The sequence below is a fragment of the Pseudophryne corroboree genome, chromosome 2 (genome assembly GCF_028390025.1).
Source record: "Pseudophryne corroboree isolate aPseCor3 chromosome 2, aPseCor3.hap2, whole genome shotgun sequence".
NCBI lineage: Eukaryota > Metazoa > Chordata > Amphibia > Anura > Myobatrachidae > Pseudophryne > Pseudophryne corroboree.
In genome coordinates, this window is record NC_086445.1 from 1,045,408,816 (window position 1) to 1,045,427,822 (window position 19,007).

General features: G+C 47.0%; 1 protein-coding gene across 1 annotated transcript in view; it reads right to left on the bottom strand.

The window, feature by feature from the left end:
* Window positions 1-19,007, bottom strand: part of CFAP91 (cilia and flagella associated protein 91) — a 170,898-nt gene that overhangs the window by 40,698 nt on the left and 111,193 nt on the right. The window contains exons 6-13 of the mRNA XM_063956861.1: window positions 17,935-18,104; window positions 14,005-14,182; window positions 10,682-10,839; window positions 9,957-10,139; window positions 8,263-8,402; window positions 8,010-8,126; window positions 7,847-7,918; window positions 7,387-7,533 (exon numbers count right to left, since the gene is read on the bottom strand). Of these exons, the coding sequence (XP_063812931.1) occupies window positions 7,387-7,533; window positions 7,847-7,918; window positions 8,010-8,126; window positions 8,263-8,402; window positions 9,957-10,139; window positions 10,682-10,839; window positions 14,005-14,182; window positions 17,935-18,104 (1,165 nt within the window). The remainder of the gene's footprint in view (window positions 1-7,386; window positions 7,534-7,846; window positions 7,919-8,009; window positions 8,127-8,262; window positions 8,403-9,956; window positions 10,140-10,681; window positions 10,840-14,004; window positions 14,183-17,934; window positions 18,105-19,007) is intronic.

A 19,007-nucleotide genomic window follows, 5' to 3' on the forward strand; every position in this document is an offset into this window, starting at 1 on the left:
ACACAGTTACTGTACACTAACACAAAGTTATTATACACTAACAGTTATTATACACTAAAACACAGTTACAATACACTAACACACAGTTACTCTACACTAACACACAGTTACTATACACTAACATACAGTTACTATACACTAACACACAGTTACTATACACTGACACACAGTTACTATACACTGACACACAGTTATTATACACTTACTACACACTAACACAGTTACTATACACTAACACAGTTATTATACACTAACACACAGTTACTACACACTAACACAGTTATTATACACTAACACACAGTTACTATACACTAACACACAATTACTATACACTAACACACAGTTACCATACACTAACACACAGAACCCATACACTAACACACAGTTACTATACACTAACACAGTTACTATACACTAACACAGTTATTATACACTAACACACAGTTACTATACACTAACACACAGTTACCATACACTAACACACAGAACCCATACACTAACACACAGTTACTATACACTAACACAGTTACTATACACTAACACAGTTATTATACACTAACACACAGTTAACATACACTAACACAGTTACTATAAACTAAGTTACTATACATTAACACACAGTTACTTTACACTAACACACAGTTACTATAACCTAACACACAGTTACTATACACTAACACACAGTTACTATACACTAATATCTAGTTATTATACACTAACACCTAGTTATTATACACTAACACACAGTTACTATACACTAACACACAGTTACTATACACTAACACAGTTACCATACACTAACACATAGTTACTATAAACTAACACAGTTACTATACACCAACACACAGTTACTATAACCTAACACACAGTTACTATACACTAACACACAGTTACTATACACTAACACACAGTTACTATAACCTAACACACAGTTACTATACACTAACACACAGTTACTATACACTAACACACAGTTACTATACACTAATACCTAGTTATTATACACTAACATACAGTTACTATACACTAACACACAGTTACTATACACTAATACCTAGTTATTATACACTAACACACAGTTACTATTCACTAACACAGTTACCATACACTAACACAGTTACTATAAACTAACACAGTTACTATACACCAACACACAGTTACTATACACCAACACACAGTTACTATAAACTAACACACAGTTACTATAACCTAACACACAGTTACTATACACTAACACACAGTTACTATACACTAACACAAAGTTACTATACACTAACACCTAGTTACTATACACTAACACACAGTTACTATACACTAACACGCAGTTACTATACACTAACACCTAGTTATTATACACTAATACACAGTTACTATACACTAACACACAGTTACCATACACTAACACACAGTTACTATAAACTAACAGTTACTATACACTAACACACAGTTACTATACACTAATACCTAGTTATTATACACTAACACACAGTTACTATACACTAACACACAGTTACTATACACTAACACCTAGTTATTATACACTAACACACAGTTACCATACACTAACACACAGTTACTATAAACTAACACAGTTACTATACACCAACACACAGTTACTATAACCTAACACACAGTTACTATACACTAACACACAGTTACTATAACCTAACACACAGTTACTATACACTAACACACAGTTACTATACACTAACACCTAGTTATTATACACTAACACCCAGTTACCATACACTAACACACAGTTACTATAAACTAACAGTTACTATACACTAACACACAGTTACTATACACTAACACACAGTTACTATACACTAACACACAGTTACTATAAACTAACACACAGTTACTATACACTAACACAGTTACTATACACTACACACACAGTTACCATACACTAACACACAGTTACTATAAACTAACACAGTTACTATACACCAACACACAGTTACTATAACCCAACACACAGTTACTATACACTAACACACAGTTACTATAAACTAACACACAGTTACTATAAACTAACACAAAGTTACTATACACCAACACACAGTTACTATACACTAACACAATACCAGAGTCACTAACACAGCACAGTGTGAGTGCGGCCGGGAGCATAACACACAGATACTATACACTAACACAATACTCGAGTCACTAACACAGCACAGTGTGAGTGCAGCCGGAAGCATAACACACAGAAACTATACACTAACACAATACCCGAGTCACTGACACAGCACAGTGTGAGTGCGGGCCGGGAGCATAACACAGTTACTATACACTAACACAATACCCAAGTCACTGACACAGCACAGTGTGAGTGCGGCCAGGAGCATAACATACAGATACTATACACTAATACAATACCAGAGTCACTGACACAGCACAGTGTGAGTGCTGCTGGGAGCATAACACATAGATACTATACACTAACACAATACCCGAGTCACTGACACAGCACAGTGTGAGAGCGGCCAGGAGCATAACACAGTTACTATACACTAACACAATACCCGAGTCACTGACACAGCACAGTGTGCGTGCGGCCGGGAGCATAACACACAGTTACTATACACTAACACAATACCCGAGTCACTGACACAGCACAGTGCGAGTGCAGCCGGGAGCATAACACGCAGATACTATACACTAACACAATACCCCAGTCACTGACACAGCACAGTGTGAGTGCAGCCGGGAGCATAACACACAATTACTATACACTAACACAATACCCCAGTCACTGACACAGCACAGTGTGCGGGCCGGGAGCATAACACACAGTTACTATACACTAACACAATACCTGAGTCACTGACACAGCACAGTGTGAGTGCAGCCGGGAGCATAACACATAGTTACTATACACTAACACAATACCTGAGTCACCGACACAGCACAGTGTGAGTGCGGCCGGGAGCATAACACACAGTTACTATACACTAACACAATACCCGAGTCACTGACACAGCACAGTGTGAGTGCAGCCGGGAGCATAACACACAGTTACTATACACTAACACAATACCCGTGTCACTGACACAGCACAGTGCGAGTGCGGCCGGGAGTATAACACACAGTTACTATACACTAACACAATATCTGAGTCACTGACACAGCACAGTGCGAATGCTGCCGGGAGCATAACACACAGTTACTATACACTAACACAATACCCCAGTCACTGACACAGCACAGTGTGCGGGCCGGGAGCATAACACACAGTTACTACACACTAACACAATACCCCAGTCACTGACACAGCACAGTGTGCGGGTCGGGAGCATAACACACAGTTACTATACACTAACACAATGGGGGTAATTCCAAGTTGATCGCAGCAGGATTTTTGATAGCAACTGGGCAAAACCATGTGCAGTGCAGGGGAGGCAGATATAACATGTGCAGAGAGAGTTAGATTTGGGTGGGGTGTGTTCAATCTGCAATCTAATTTGCAGTGTAAAAATAAAGCAACCAGTATTTACCCTGCACAGAAACAATATAACCCACCCAAATCTAACTCTTTCTGCACATGTTATATCTGCCCCACCTGCAGTGCACATGGTTTTGCCCAATTGCTATCAAAAATCCTGCTGCGATCAACTTGGAATTACCCCCAATACCCGAGTCACTGACACAGCACAGTGTGCGGGCCAGGAGCATAACACACATATACTATACACTAACACAATACCCCAGTCACTGACACAGCACAGTGCGAGTGTGGCCGTGAGCATAACACACAGTTACTATACACTAACACAATACCCCAGTCACTGACACAGCACAGTGTGCGGGCCGGGAGCATAACACACAGTTACTATGTTACTATACACTAACACAATACCCGAGTCACTGACACAGCACAGTGCGAGTGTGGCCGGAGCGTTACACACAGTTACTATACACTAACACAATACCCCAGTCTCTGACACAGCACAGTGTGCGGGCCGGGAGCATAACACATAGTTACTATACACTAACACAATACCCCAGTCACTGACACAGCACAGTGTGCGGGCCGGGAGCATAACACATAGTTACTATACACTAACACAATACCCCAGTCACTGACACACCACAGTGTGCGGGCCGGGAGCATAATACACAGATACTATACACTAACACAATACCCGAGTCACTGACACAGCACAGTGTGCGGGCCGGGAGCATAACACACAGTTACTATACACTAACACAATACCCGAGTCACTGACACAGCACAGTGCGAGTGTGGCCGGGAGCATAACACACAGATACTATACACTAACACAATACCCCAGTCACTGACACAGCACAGTGTGCGGGCCGGGAGCATAACACACAGTTACTACACACTAACACAATACCCCAGTCACTGACACAGCACAGTGTGCGGGCCGTGAGCATAACACACAGTTACTATACACTAACACAATACCCCAGTCACTGACACAGCACAGTGTGCGGGCCGGGAGCATAACACACAGTTACTATGTTACTATACACTAACACAATACCCGAGTCACTGACACAGCACAGTGCGAGTGTGGCCGGAGCGTTACACACAGTTACTATACACTAACACAATACCCCAGTCACTGACACAGCACAGTGTGCGGGCCGGGAGCATAACACATAGTTACTATACACTAACACAATACCCCAGTCACTGACACAGCACAGTGTGCGGGCCGGGAGCATAACACATAGTTACTATACACTAACACAATACCCCAGTCACTGACACACCACAGTGTGCGGGCCGGGAGCATAATACACAGATACTATACACTAACACAATACCCGAGTCACTGACACAGCACAGTGTGCGGGCCGGGAGCATAACACACAGTTACTATACACTAACACAATACCCGAGTCACTGACACAGCACAGTGCGAGTGTGGCCGGGAGCATAACACACAGATACTATACACTAACACAATACCCCAGTCACTGACACAGCACAGTGTGCGGGCCGGGAGCATAACACACAGTTACTATACACTAACACAATACCCCAGTCACTGACACAGCACAGTGTGCGGGCCGGGAGCATAACACACAGTTACTACACACTAACACAATACCCGAGTCACTGACACAGCACAGTGCCAGTGTGGCCGGGAGCATAACACACAGTTACTATGTTACTATACACTAACACAATACCCGAGTCACTGACACAGCACAGTGTGCGGGCCGGGAGCATAACACACAGTTACTATACACTAACACAATACCCCAGTCACTGACACAGCACAGTGTACGGGCCGGGTGCATAACACACAGTTACTATACACTAACACAATACCCCAGTCACTGACACAGCACAGTGCGAGTGTGGCCGGGAGCATAACACACAGTTACTATACACTAACACAATACCCCAGTCACTGACACAGCACAGTGCGAGTGTGGCCGGGAGCATAACACACAGTTACTATACACTAACACAATACCCCAGTCACTGACACAGCACAGTGTGCGGGCCGGGAGCATAACACATAGTTACTATACACTAACACAATACCCCAGTCACTGACACAGCACAGTGTGCGGGCCGGGAGCATAACACATAGTTACTATACACTAACACAATACCCCAGTCACTGACACACCACAGTGTGCGGGCCGGGAGCATAATACACAGATACTATACACTAACACAATACCCGAGTCACTGACACAGCACAGTGTGCGGGCCGGGAGCATAACACACAGTTACTATACACTAACACAATACCCGAGTCACTGACACAGCACAGTGTGAGTGCGGCCGGGAGCATAACACACAGTTACTATACACTAACACAATACCCGAGTCACTGACACAGCACAGTGTGAGTGTGGCCGGGAGCATAACACACAGATACTATACACTAACACAATACCCCAGTCACTGACACAGCACAGTGTGCGGGCCGGGAGCATAACACACAGTTACTATACACTAACACAATACCCGAGTCACTGACACAGCACAGTGCGAGTGTGGCCGGGAGCATAACACACAGATACTATACACTAACACAATACCCCAGTCACTGACACAGCACAGTGTGCGGGCCGGGAGCATAACACACAGTTACTACACACTAACACAATACCCGAGTCACTGACACAGCACAGTGTGAGTGCGGCCGGGAGCATAACACACAGTTACAATACACTAACACAATACCCCAGTCACTGACACAGCACAGTGTGCGGGCCGGGAGCATAACACACAGTTACTGTACACTAACACAATACCCGAGTCACTGACACAGCACAGTGCGAGTGTGGCCGGGAGCATAACACACACTTACTATACACTAACACAATACCCGAGTCACTGACACAGCACAGTGCGAGTGTGGCCGGGAGCATAACACACATATACTATACACTAACACAATACCCCAGTCACTGACACAGCACAGTGTGCGGGCCGGGAGCATAACACACAGTTACTATACACTAACACAATACCCGAGTCACTGACACAGCACAGTGTGAGTGCGGCCGGGAGCATAACACACAGTTACTATACACTAACACAATACCCCAGTCACTGACACAGCACAGTGTGAGTGCAGCCGGGAGCATAACACACAGTTACTATACACTAACACAATACCCGAGTCACTGACACAGCACAGTTGGAGTGATTCAGATGTGGTTGCGATGCCGACACAGTAGCAATCTTTTTTAGTGACGCAAGTAAAGCAGCCGCCCACAACTGAACAGAGACGCCCAGCAAAGCCGCTGCAACTTGGTCAGGAACTGCGTGTTCCGTCCCATCCACCAAGCAGATGTACGGAGTACGGACTCCCTGCGTGCCTACACCGCTGCGCAGAATGGCCGCGGGGGATGCGATACTGGCTCCGATTTTTATGCGTATGAGAACGCAGTCGTAGGCAGAGACACACACGCTGTGTACAGACTCTATTGCGCATGCGCAATTCTCCGGGAACGCGGCGCGGCAGCCATTTTCCTGAAGATTTTCATTATAAGCACACACGAATATCCGGAAAAATGGCTGCTGTGCCACGTTTACGGAGTTTTCAGTAGGCGCAATAGAGTCTGTTCCCCTTAGTGTTCAGACTCTATAGCGCTGCCGAGAAGGGATGGTTCCGACGGGGCACTCCAGTGAGGTAAGTATTAAACATATGGGTGTAGTGTGAGTGGTCTTCAGGGCCATTGTAGATACAATGGTGGGAGAGGCGACTTAGGTGACCCGCGTCTAACCACGGAATATATTTATGTGTCATACACGCCGTATACACACAGCCTGACGGTCATTTTATACAATGTACAAGATAAACGCTAACTAGAATCCCTTTTGCTATGGCAACTTCTCTACTCTTTAGGTTTAATACATCTCCCCCCTTATCTGCGCACCTTCTCCTCGCTGATCTCCCGCTGACGCTGCAGAGTCAGCGTCACTTGTCTCTCTTCCCTCTTCAGTAGCTGCTCCTCCTGCTGCAGCGCGTGCGTAGTGCGCAGCTCCCGGATCAGCTCCAGGCGCTTCTCCTTTCCTTCAAACATCTGCAACGAGATGGGGAGAATATAGACGGCAGGCCCTCAGCGGCCTCTGATCCATCACAGCTACCACTGGTAGTGTCTATATAACACCTACACATAAATGACCTAGAACGGTCTATAATCAGAGGAGTGAGAAGATCCAGGCTGTGCTATAAGCCCCATGACTAATGTAATAAGGTGAAATGAATGGACGTCACTGTTACCGTAATCCAGCAGAGCACCCCCCCCCCCTATAAATCAGAAAGAGTATACAGGACCTAGAGAGCACAGAGATAGCGGAACCTTTCCTACGCTGCAGAGAAAGCAGATGGCGCACCATGTTCTGCACCGCTCGCCCACGGATCACTTTCTGTAAGAAGATGACGGCCAGCTCTCTCTCTTCATCGCCCTGGAGAGAAATAAAACAATGATAAAAGACAGGGATGGTTCCCCTGTGTGATGCGTCACAGAGTGTAACCCATAGGCAGTGGTGGTCTGACCTCCACGTGCCCCTGTACTGTTGGGGTGGCGGGTCGAGGGATGGGCTTCTCTATCTTCTGCAAGAAGCGGAGCGGCTTCTCCAGATGCTGGGATTTGTCTTTCTTTTCTTGCAGGGCCTGTGGTCCAGAGAGATGATTATTATAGTGTATATAATGCCTGGTGCTTAGCAGATGACTACCATAGAGAGGGGTCAGTGACGTAACACTAATGCACAATGTTTATTTCAAGGGATGTGACCTGTGCTCTTCTCACCTCATGGACTTGCTTCATCTCCAGGTCCAGTAGAGCTTTGCGTTTCAGGAAACCGTCCTTAGTAGTTGTCCTCAGTTTGGGGGCCTGGATACGAGGCTGCGTTACAAAGTCTGGGAGGTTTGCCTCCAGGTCCAGTAATCCTGAGCAGATAGTGAGATCAGAATGAGACACACAGTATGCTGGACACCGAATTAGTGCTCTACTACAACATTCTGTACTAATGGTGAAACCAGGAACATGACAGTAGCATGAGCCACAAGCAGCAGTCAGCCTGAGGCACAATATTCAGCTGGTCAATTCCCCAGTAAATAGTAATCAGCGATAACTATAACCTCATTATGAATCGATAGGTCGAATACTGGTTCAGCCCACAATGGCTACCTCCAACTGTGTGCCAGAGATGGGGACACCTTATTAAGTTACATGAAGGTGACCGTCCTGATTGTGCACCACCATCAGATCACACAGTAAGAGGGGATCAGCCCTATGATGCTGCCTGATGGACATGACAGTGACTGTCCTGATTGTGCACCACCAGCATATAACACAGTAAGAGAGGATCTCTGGCCCTATGATACTGTCTGATGGACATGACAGTGGCTGTCCTGATTGTGCACCACCATTATGTCACACAGTAAGAGAGGGTCTCCGGCCCTATGATGCCGCCTTACTGTCCTGATTGTGTACCACCATCAGATCACACAGTAAGAGGGGATCTCCGGCCCTATGATGCCGCCTGATGGACATGACAGTGACTGTCCTGATTGTGCACCACCATCAGATAACACAGTAAGAGAGGATCTCCAGCCCTATGATGCTGCCTGATGGACGTGACCGTAACTGTCCTGATTGTGCACCACCATTATGTCACACAGTAATAGAAGATCTCTGGCTCTATGATGCTGCCTGATGGAGATGACAGTGGCTGTCCTGATTGTGCACCACCATTATGTCACACAGTTAGACAAGATCTCTGGCCCTATGATGCCGCCTGATGGCCATGACAGTGGCTGTCCTGATTGTGCACCACCATTATGTCACACAGTTAGAGAAGATCTCCAGCCCTATGATGCCGCCTGATGGACATGACCGTAGCTGTGCTGATTGTGCACCACCATTATGTCACACAGTAAGAGGGGATCTACGGCCCTATGATGCCACCTGATGGACATGACAGTGACTGTCCTGATTGTGCACCACCATCAGATCACACAGTAAAAGAGGATCTCCAGCCATATCATACTGCCTGATGGACATGACAGTGACTGTCCTGATTGTGCACCACCAGCAGATAACACAGTTAGAGAGGATCTCTGGCCCTATGATACTGTCTGATGGACATGACAGTGGCTGTCCTGATTGTGCACCACCATTATGTCCCACAGTAATAGAGGATCTCCGGCCCTATGATGCCGCCTGATTTACATGACAGTGACTGTCCTGATTGTGCACCACCAGCAGATCACATAGTAATAGAGTATCTCTGGCCCTATGATGCCGCCTGATGGACATGACAGTGACTGTCCTGATTGTGCACCCCCATCAGATCACATAGTAATAGAGGATCTCTGGCCCTATGATGCCGCCTGATGGACATGACAGTGACTTTCCTGATTGTGCACCACCATCAGATCACATAGTAATAGAGGATCTCTGGCCCTATGATGCCACCTGATGAAAATGGCTGTCCTCACCTTGATACGAGTCCAGGTACGGACTTTTAACTGCGTATTGCTGGGAGGGGCGATCTGGGAAATAACCGATCCTGGTGAGGGGTGCGTAGGTTTGGGAGGTGTAGTCGGTGTAGTCCTGGATAACATCCCGCTTCTCCAATTTCCCTTCCACGTTCCCCATCTTCTTTATCAGCTTCCGGATTGCTGTGGATTACAGGAGACAGATGCGAGGCATGGTACAGTATGTAAGAGCGCCTGACTTCATCCTCACTAAACCCCGGCAATAATAAAGATGCTTATCACATGAAACACAGATACAGCTGATGTACTGAATCGCCATCACATTACATGGATGTGACCCAGATAATCCTTCCTCAAGCCACGAAGAGATCTACACGTTAGTCAATGGATCAGTTTGTGTGGTGCCAGACGGCTGGTGTTGCTGCTGCAGAGCTGTGTGGCAGGATTCTAAGCGTAGCTACTGCAGGTGGGAATGCTAACATCATCCCACCCATGATCCCATCATTGTATTCCGTGCGTACACCTACCCCGCGCTGGGTGAGACATAACTGCGACAGGCGTACCCTTGGCATACGCCCACTATACTCCCATCTCACAGATCTCTTCCCTGCGTACACCCAGCTGACGCAGATAAACGTCCGAGATCTGTCTGCATGTTAGCGCTGGACCAGTACAAGGCTTAGCATGACCTCTGCTTCCGGCGGGGAACACACAGCTGTCCCTACCTTTAATATGCTCTCTCCGCATCTGTGTAACGCGCTCTTCTTTCTCTGTCTGCAGCTTAGACCACTTAGAGTCCAGTCTCCGCGTATCCAGCGCCTTCTGCGTCTCAGCGCGTTTCAGGAGAAGTTTCTTCAGCACCTGGAGCCGGGCATCCTGCAGCCTAACACACAGCACCGAGACACAGAGCTAGGCGTGATGCCCATACGTGTATCTGAGTAACGCTCATATATGTATCGGAGTAACGCTCACATGTGTATCTGAGTAACTCATACGTGTTTCTGAGTAACTATCATATGTGTATCTGAGGAACGCTCACACGTGTATCTGAGTAACTTATACGTGTATCTGAGTAACGCTCACATGTGTATCTGAGTAACTATCATATGTGTATCTGAGGAACGCTCACATGTGTATCTGAGTAACTCATACGTGTTTCTGAGTAACTATCATATGTGTATCTGAGGAACGCTCACACGTGTAGGTGAGTAACTTATACGTGTATCTGAGTAACGCTCATATATGTATCTGAGTAACGCTCATACGTGTATCTGAGTAACACTCACACGTGTTTTTGAGTAATGCTCACACGTGTTTCTGAGTAACGCTCATACGTGTACCTGAGTAACTATCATATGTGTATCTGAGGAACGCTCACACGTGTGTCTGAGGAACACTCATACGTGTATCTGAGTAACGCTCATAGGTGTATCTGAATAATGCTCATATGTGTATCTGAGGAAAACTCATACGTGTATCTGAGTAACACTCATATGTGTATCTGAGTAACATTACGTGTATGTGAGTAACACTCATACATGTATCTGACTAGCGCTCATACGTGTATCGGAGTAACGTTCACATGTGTTTCTGAGTAACACACATACTTGTATCTGAGTAACGCTCATACGTGTATCTGTGTAACACTTATACGTGCATCAGGAGTAACATTACATGTATGTGAGTAATGCTCATACATGTGTCCAAGTAACACTCATATGTGTATCTGAGTAAAACTCATATGTGTATCTGAGTAACACTCATTACGTGTATCTGAATAACCCTTATTTGTGTACAGTATCTGAGTAACATTAGGTGTATCTGAGTAACACTCATACATGTATCTGAGTAACATTATGTGTATGTGAGTAACCCTTATTTGTGTACAGTATCTGAGTAACATTAGGTGTATCTGAGTAACACTCATACATGTATCTGAGTAACATTACGTGTGTGTGAGTAACCCTTATTTGTGTACAGTATCTGAGTAACATTACGTGTATCTGAGTAACATTACTTGTATGTGAGTAACCCTTATTTGTGTACAGTATCTGAGTAACATTACGTGTATCTGAGTAACATTACTTGTATGTGAGTAACCCTTATTTGTGTACAGTATCTGAGTAACATTAGGTGTATCTGAGTAACACTCATACGTGTATCTGAGTAACATTACGTGTATGTGAGTAACCCTTATTTATGTACAGTATCTGAGTAACATTACGTGTATCTGAGTAACATTACGTGTATGTGAGTAACCCTTATTTATGTACAGTATCTGAGTAACATTAAGTGTATCTGAGTAACACTCATACGTGTATCTGAGTAACATTACGTGTGTGTGAGTAACCCTTATTTTTGTAGAGTATCTGAGTAACATTACGTGTATGTGAGTAACCCTTATTTGTGTACAGTATCTGAGTAACATTACGTGTATCTGAGTAACACTCATACGTGTATCTGAGTAACATTACGTGTGTGTGAGTAACCCTTATTTGTGTACAGTATTGGAGTAACATTAGGTGTATCTGAGTAACACTCATACGTGTATCTGAGTAACATTATGTGTATCTGAGTAACATTATGTGTGTGTGAGTAACCCTTATTTTTGTAGAGTATCTAAGTAACATTACGTGCATGTGAGTAACCCTTATTTGTGTACAGTATTTGAGTAACATTAGGTGTATCTGAGTAACACTCATACGTGTATCTGAGTAACATTATGTGTATCTGAGTAACATTATGTGTATGTGAGTAACACTTATTTGTGTACAGTATCTGAGTAACATTAGGTGTATCTGAGTAACACTCATACTTGTATCTGAGTAACATTACTTGTATGTGAGTAACCCTTATTTGTGTACAGTATCTGAGTAACATTACGTGTATCTGAGTAACATTACTTGTATGTGAGTAACCCTTATTTGTGTACAGTATCTGAGTAACATTAGGTGTATCTGAGTAACACTCATACGTGTATCTGAGTAACATTACGTGTATGTGAGTAACCCTTATTTATGTACAGTATCTGAGTAACATTACGTGTATCTGAGTAACATTACGTGTATGTGAGTAACCCTTATTTATGTACAGTATCTGAGTAACATTAAGTGTATCTGAGTAACACTCATACGTGTATCTGAGTAACATTACGTGTGTGTGAGTAACCCTTATTTTTGTAGAGTATCTGAGTAACATTACGTGTATGTGAGTAACCCTTATTTGTGTACAGTATCTGAGTAACATTAGGTGTATCTGAGTAACACTCATACGTGTATCTGAGTAACATTACGTGTGTGTGAGTAACCCTTATTTGTGTACAGTATCTGAGTAACATTAGGTGTATCTGAGTAACACTCATACGTGTATCTGAGTAACATTACGTGTATGTGAGTAACCCTTATTTGTGTACAGTATCTGAGTAACATTACGTGTATCTGAGTAACACTCATACGTGTATCTGAGTAACATTACGTGTGTGTGAGTAACCCTTATTTGTGTACAGTATTGGAGTAACATTAGGTGTATCTGAGTAACACTCATACGTGTATCTGAGTAACATTATGTGTATCTGAGTAACATTATGTGTGTGTGAGTAACCCTTATTTTTGTAGAGTATCTAAGTAACATTACGTGCATGTGAGTAACCCTTATTTGTGTACAGTATTTGAGTAACATTAGGTGTATCTGAGTAACACTCATACGTGTATCTGAGTAACATTATGTGTATCTGAGTAACATTATGTGTATGTGAGTAACACTTATTTGTGTACAGTATCTGAGTAACATTAGGTGTATCTGAGTAACACTCATACTTGTATCTGAGTAACATTACGTGTATGTGAGTAACCCTTATTTGTGTAGAGTATCAGAGTAACATTACATGTATGTGAGTAACCCTTATTTGTGTACAGTATCTGAGTAACATTACGTGTATCTGAGTAACACTCATACGTGTATCTGAGTAACATTACGTGTGTGTGAGTAACCCTTATTTGTGTACAGTATCTGAGTAACATTACGTGTATGTGAGTAACGCTCAGCGTACTTCTCTATCTCCTGCTCCCGGAAGGCCCACTCCTTCCTCTCTTGTTCATCCATCATCCGTCTCCTCTTCTCCAGCTGTGAGAGATCGCTCAGGGGCGGCAGCGTGGCTTCCCAGGCTCGCTTCTCCCGAGCCCGCTCTATCATCTCCACTTCTGCCAGCCCAGCTGGGAGGCCGCGGCCTGAGAACCCGCAAATATGGACATAATGCACAGATGCCAACTCTCCTCAGTTTCTTAAGGTTTGGCCCTACCATGTGTAATTCATGGAAATGTACCAGTTTTTTCCCCTCATGCATAAATGCAAAATACAATGTGTCCTATTCTAAGTACATGATGGAATTCTTATCATATGTTCCATGGGGTTGTCCGCTAGTGATGTGACATACTGAGGTGCAGCCGCTGTGCTAATAATGAGACAGGTCACAGAGGCTGCAGAGAGGACACACTGGTGAGAGGGCAGAGAAGAAGAGACATAAGGGGTGACAGAGACAGAGGAGACATCATGGGTGAGAAAGGACTTTACTGGTCCAAATAAGGTACAATACAGGGATCTCGGAGTCACAGGAACAGAGGAAGGGACCCCGGAGTCACAGGAACAGAGGAAGGGACCCCGGAGTCACAGGAACAGAGGAAGGGACCCCGGAGTCACAGGAACAGAGGAAGGGACCCCGGAGTCACAGGAACAGAGGAAGGGACCCAGGAGTCACAGGAACAGAGGAAGGGACCCCGAAGTCACAGGAACAGAGGAAGGGACCCCGGAGTCACAGGAACAGAGGAAGGGACCCCGGAGTCACAGGAACAGAGGAAGGGACCCTGGAGTCACAGGAACAGAGGAAGGGACCCCGGAGTCACAGGAACAGAGTAAGGGACCTCAGAGTCACAAGAACAGAGGAAGGGACCCCGGAGTCACAGGAACAGAGGAAGGGACCCCGGAGTCACAAATACAGAGGAAGGGACCCCGGAGTCACAGGAACAGAGGAAGGGACCCCGGAGTCACAGGAACAGAGGAAGGGACCCCGGAGTCACAGGAACAGAGTAAGGGACCTCAGAGTCACAAGAACAGAGGAAGGGACCCCGGAGTCACAGGAACAGAGGAAGGGACCCCGGAGTCACAAGAACAGAGGAAGGGACCCCGGAGTCACAGGAACAGAGTAAGGGACCTCAGAGTCACAGGAACAGAGGAAGGGACCTCGGAGTCACAGGAACAGAGGATGGGACCCCGAAGTCACAGAAACAGAGGAAGGGACCCCGCAGTCACAGGAACAGAGGAAGGGACCTCGGAGTCACAGGAACAGAGGAAGGGACCTCGGAGTCACAGGAACAGAGGAAGGGACCCCGGAGTCACAGGAACAGAGGAAGAGACCTCTGAGTTACAGGAACAGAGGAAGGGACCTCAGAGTCACAAGAACAGAGGAAGGGACCTCAGAGTCACTGGAACAGAGGGAGGGACCTCGGAGTCACAGGAACAGAGGATGGGACCCCGAAGTCACAGGAACAGAGGAAGGGACCTTGTTATCACAGGGACAGAGGAAGAGACCTCTGAGTTACAGGAACAGAGGAAGGGACCTCGGAGTCACAAGAACAGAGGAAGGGACCTCAGAGTCACTGGAACAGAGGAAGGGACCTCGGAATCACAGGAACAGAGGATGGGACCCCGAAGTCACAGAAACAGAGAAAGGGACCCCGGAGTCACAGGAACAGAGGATGGGACCCCGAAGTCACAGAAACAGAGGAAGAGACCCCGGAGTCACAGGAACAGAGGAAGGGACCCCGGAGTCACAGGAACAGAGGAAGAGACCTCTGAGTTACAGGAACAGAGGAAGGGACCTCAGAGTCACAAGAACAGAGGAAGGGACCTCAGAGTCACTGGAACAGAGGGAGGGACCTCGGAGTCACAGGAACAGAGGATGGGACCCCGAAGTCACAGAAACAGAGGAAGGGACCTCGTTATCACAGGAACAGTGGAAGGGACCCCTGAGTCACAGGAACAGAGTTAGGGACCTCGGAGTCACAGGAACAGAGTTAGGGACTTCGGAGTCACAGGAACAGAGGAAGGGACCTCTCAGTCACAGGGACAGAGGAAGGGACCTTGGAGTCACAGGAACAGAGGAAGGGACCTCAGAGTCACTGGACCAGAGGAAGGGACCTCGGAGTCACAGGAACAGAGGATGGGACCCCGAAGTCACAGAAACAGAGGAAGGGACCCCGGAGTCACAGGAACAGAGGAAGAGACCTCGGAGTCACAGGGACAGAGGAAGGGACCTCGGAGTCACAGGGACAGAGGAAGGGACCTTGGAGTCACAGGAACAGAGGAAGGGACCTCAGAGTCACTGGAACAGAGGAAGGGACCTCAGAGTCACAGGAACAGAGGATGGGACCCCGAAGTCACAGAAACAGAGGAAGGGACCCCGGAGTCACAGGAACAGAGGAAGAGACCTCAGAGTCACAGGGACAGAGGAAGGGACCTCGGAGTCACAGGGACAGAGGAAGGGACCTCGGAGTCACAGGGACAGAGGAAGGGACCTCGGAGTCACAGGGACAGAGGAAGGGACCTCGGAGTCACAGGGACAGAGGAAGGGACCTCGGAGTTACAGGGACAGAGGAAGGGACCTCGGAGTCACAGGGACAGAGGAAGGGACCTCGGAGTTACAGGGACAGGGGAAGGGACCTTGGAGTCACAGGGACAGAGGAAGGGACCTTGTTGTCACAGGAATAAAGAAAGGAACATCAGAGTCACACTAACAGAGGAAGGGACCCGAGTTACAGGAAAAGAGGTAGGGACGACGAAGATACAGGAACAGAGGAAGGGACCCCGGAGTCACAGGGACAGAGGAAGGGACCCCGGAGTCACAGGAACGGAGGAAGGGACCCCGGAGTCACAGGAACGGAGGAAGGGACCCCGGAGTCACGGAAACGGAGGAAGGGACCCCGGAGTCACGGGAACGGAGGAAGGGACCCCGGAGTCACAGGAACGGAGGAAGGGACCCCGGAGTCACGGGAACAGAGGAAGGGACCCGGAGTTACGGGAACGGAGGAAGGGACCCCGGAGTCACAGGAACAGAGGAAGGGACCCCGGAGTCACAGGAACAGAGGAAGGGACCCCGGAGTCACAAGAACAGAGGAAGGGACCCCGGAGTCACTGGAACAGAGGAAGGGACCTCGGAGTCACAGGGACAGAGGAAGGGACCTCGGAGTTACAGGGACAGAGGAAGGGACCTCGGAGTCACAGGGACAGAGGAAGGGACCTCGGAGTTACAGGGACAGGGGAAGGGACCTTGGAGTCACAGGGACAGAGGAAGGGACCTTGTTGTCACAGGAATAAAGAAAGGAACATCAGAGTCACACTAACAGAGGAAGGGACCCGAGTTACAGGAAAAGAGGAAGGGACGACGAAGATACAGGAACAGAGGAAGGGACCCCGGAGTCACAGGAACAGAGGAAGGGACCCCGGAGTCACAGGAACGGAGGAAGGGACCCCGGAGTCACAGGAATGGAGGAAGGGACCCCGGAGTCACGGAAACGGAGGAAGGGACCCCGGAGTCACGGGAACGGAGGAAGGGACCCCGGAGTCACAGGAACGGAGGAAGGGACCCCGGAGTCACGGGAACAGAGGAAGGGACCCGGAGTTACGGGAACGGAGGAAGGGACCCCGGAGTCACAGGAACAGAGGAAGGGACCCGGAGTCACGGGAACGGAGGAAGGGACCCCGGAGTCACGGGAACGGAGGAAGGGACCCCGGAGTCACGGGAACGGAGGAAGGGACCCAAGTTTCTGTCTCCAAACAAACACTAATAATAACAGAATACGTAGAGATAGATGACTAGGATTGTGCACAGGGTGCAGAACAGAGTGCAGCTGTCTTACTGGTATAATTTTTGCACAGATTTGCACCTTAGAGCGATTTTAGTAAAGAACCCTCAGGGATTACTCACCCCAGGTGAGATTTGCCAGCATCAGTAGCTCAGGGACAGATCCAGGGCGCACTACAAACTCCGGACTGTAGGGGTCAGTCTGTGCTTCGCTGTCCCGGTAATCTGTCTGCATCCCCACTGTGCGCACCAGAGGTGTAGCTGCTCTCTCTGGCCGGGGGCTGTGCTCCGCTCTGCCAATGTAACATTACCGGAATCTCAGTAATATGTCCCACATACTTTATATGGTGCCACCAACTACACACATAGGTCTGCAGTGCATCATTCACATCATTGGAGCTTACAGCCTAAATTCCTTAACGCACACACACACGGATACCCAAGCAAGCATTGAGAGAACATACAAACTCTAAACATACATAGCTGGGTTGGGAAGCGAACTCATGACCCCAGTGTGCTAAGGTAGACATGCTAACCACTGTGCCACATAACCTACCTACAAAAAATAAGAATTTACTTACCGATAATTCTATTTCTCGTAGTCCGTAGTGGATGCTGGGGACTCCGTAAGGACCATGGGGAATAGCGGCTCCGCAGGAGACTGGGCACATCTAAAGAAAGCTTTAGGACTATCTGGTGTGCACTGGCTCCTCCCCCTATGACCCTCCTCCAAGCCTCAGTTAGGATACTGTGCCCGGACGAGCGTACACAATAAGGAAGGATCTTGAATCCCGGGTAAGACTCATACCAGCCACACCAATCACACCGTACAACTTGTGATCTGAACCCAGTTAACAGCATGATAAACAGAGGAGCCTCTAGAAAAGATGGCTCACTACAGCAATAACCCGATTTTTTTTTGGTAACAATAACTATGTACCAGTATTGCAGACAATCCGCACTTGGGATGGGCGCCCAGCATCCACTACGGACTACGAGAAATAGAATTATCGGTAAGTAAATTCTTATTTTCTCTAACGTCCTAAGTGGATGCTGGGGACTCCGTAAGGACCATGGGGATTATACCAAAGCTCCCAAACGGGCGGGAGAGTGCGGATGACTCTGCAGCACCAAATGAGAGAACTCCAGGTCCTCCTCAGCCAGGGTATCAATTTTGTAGAATTTTACAAACGTAT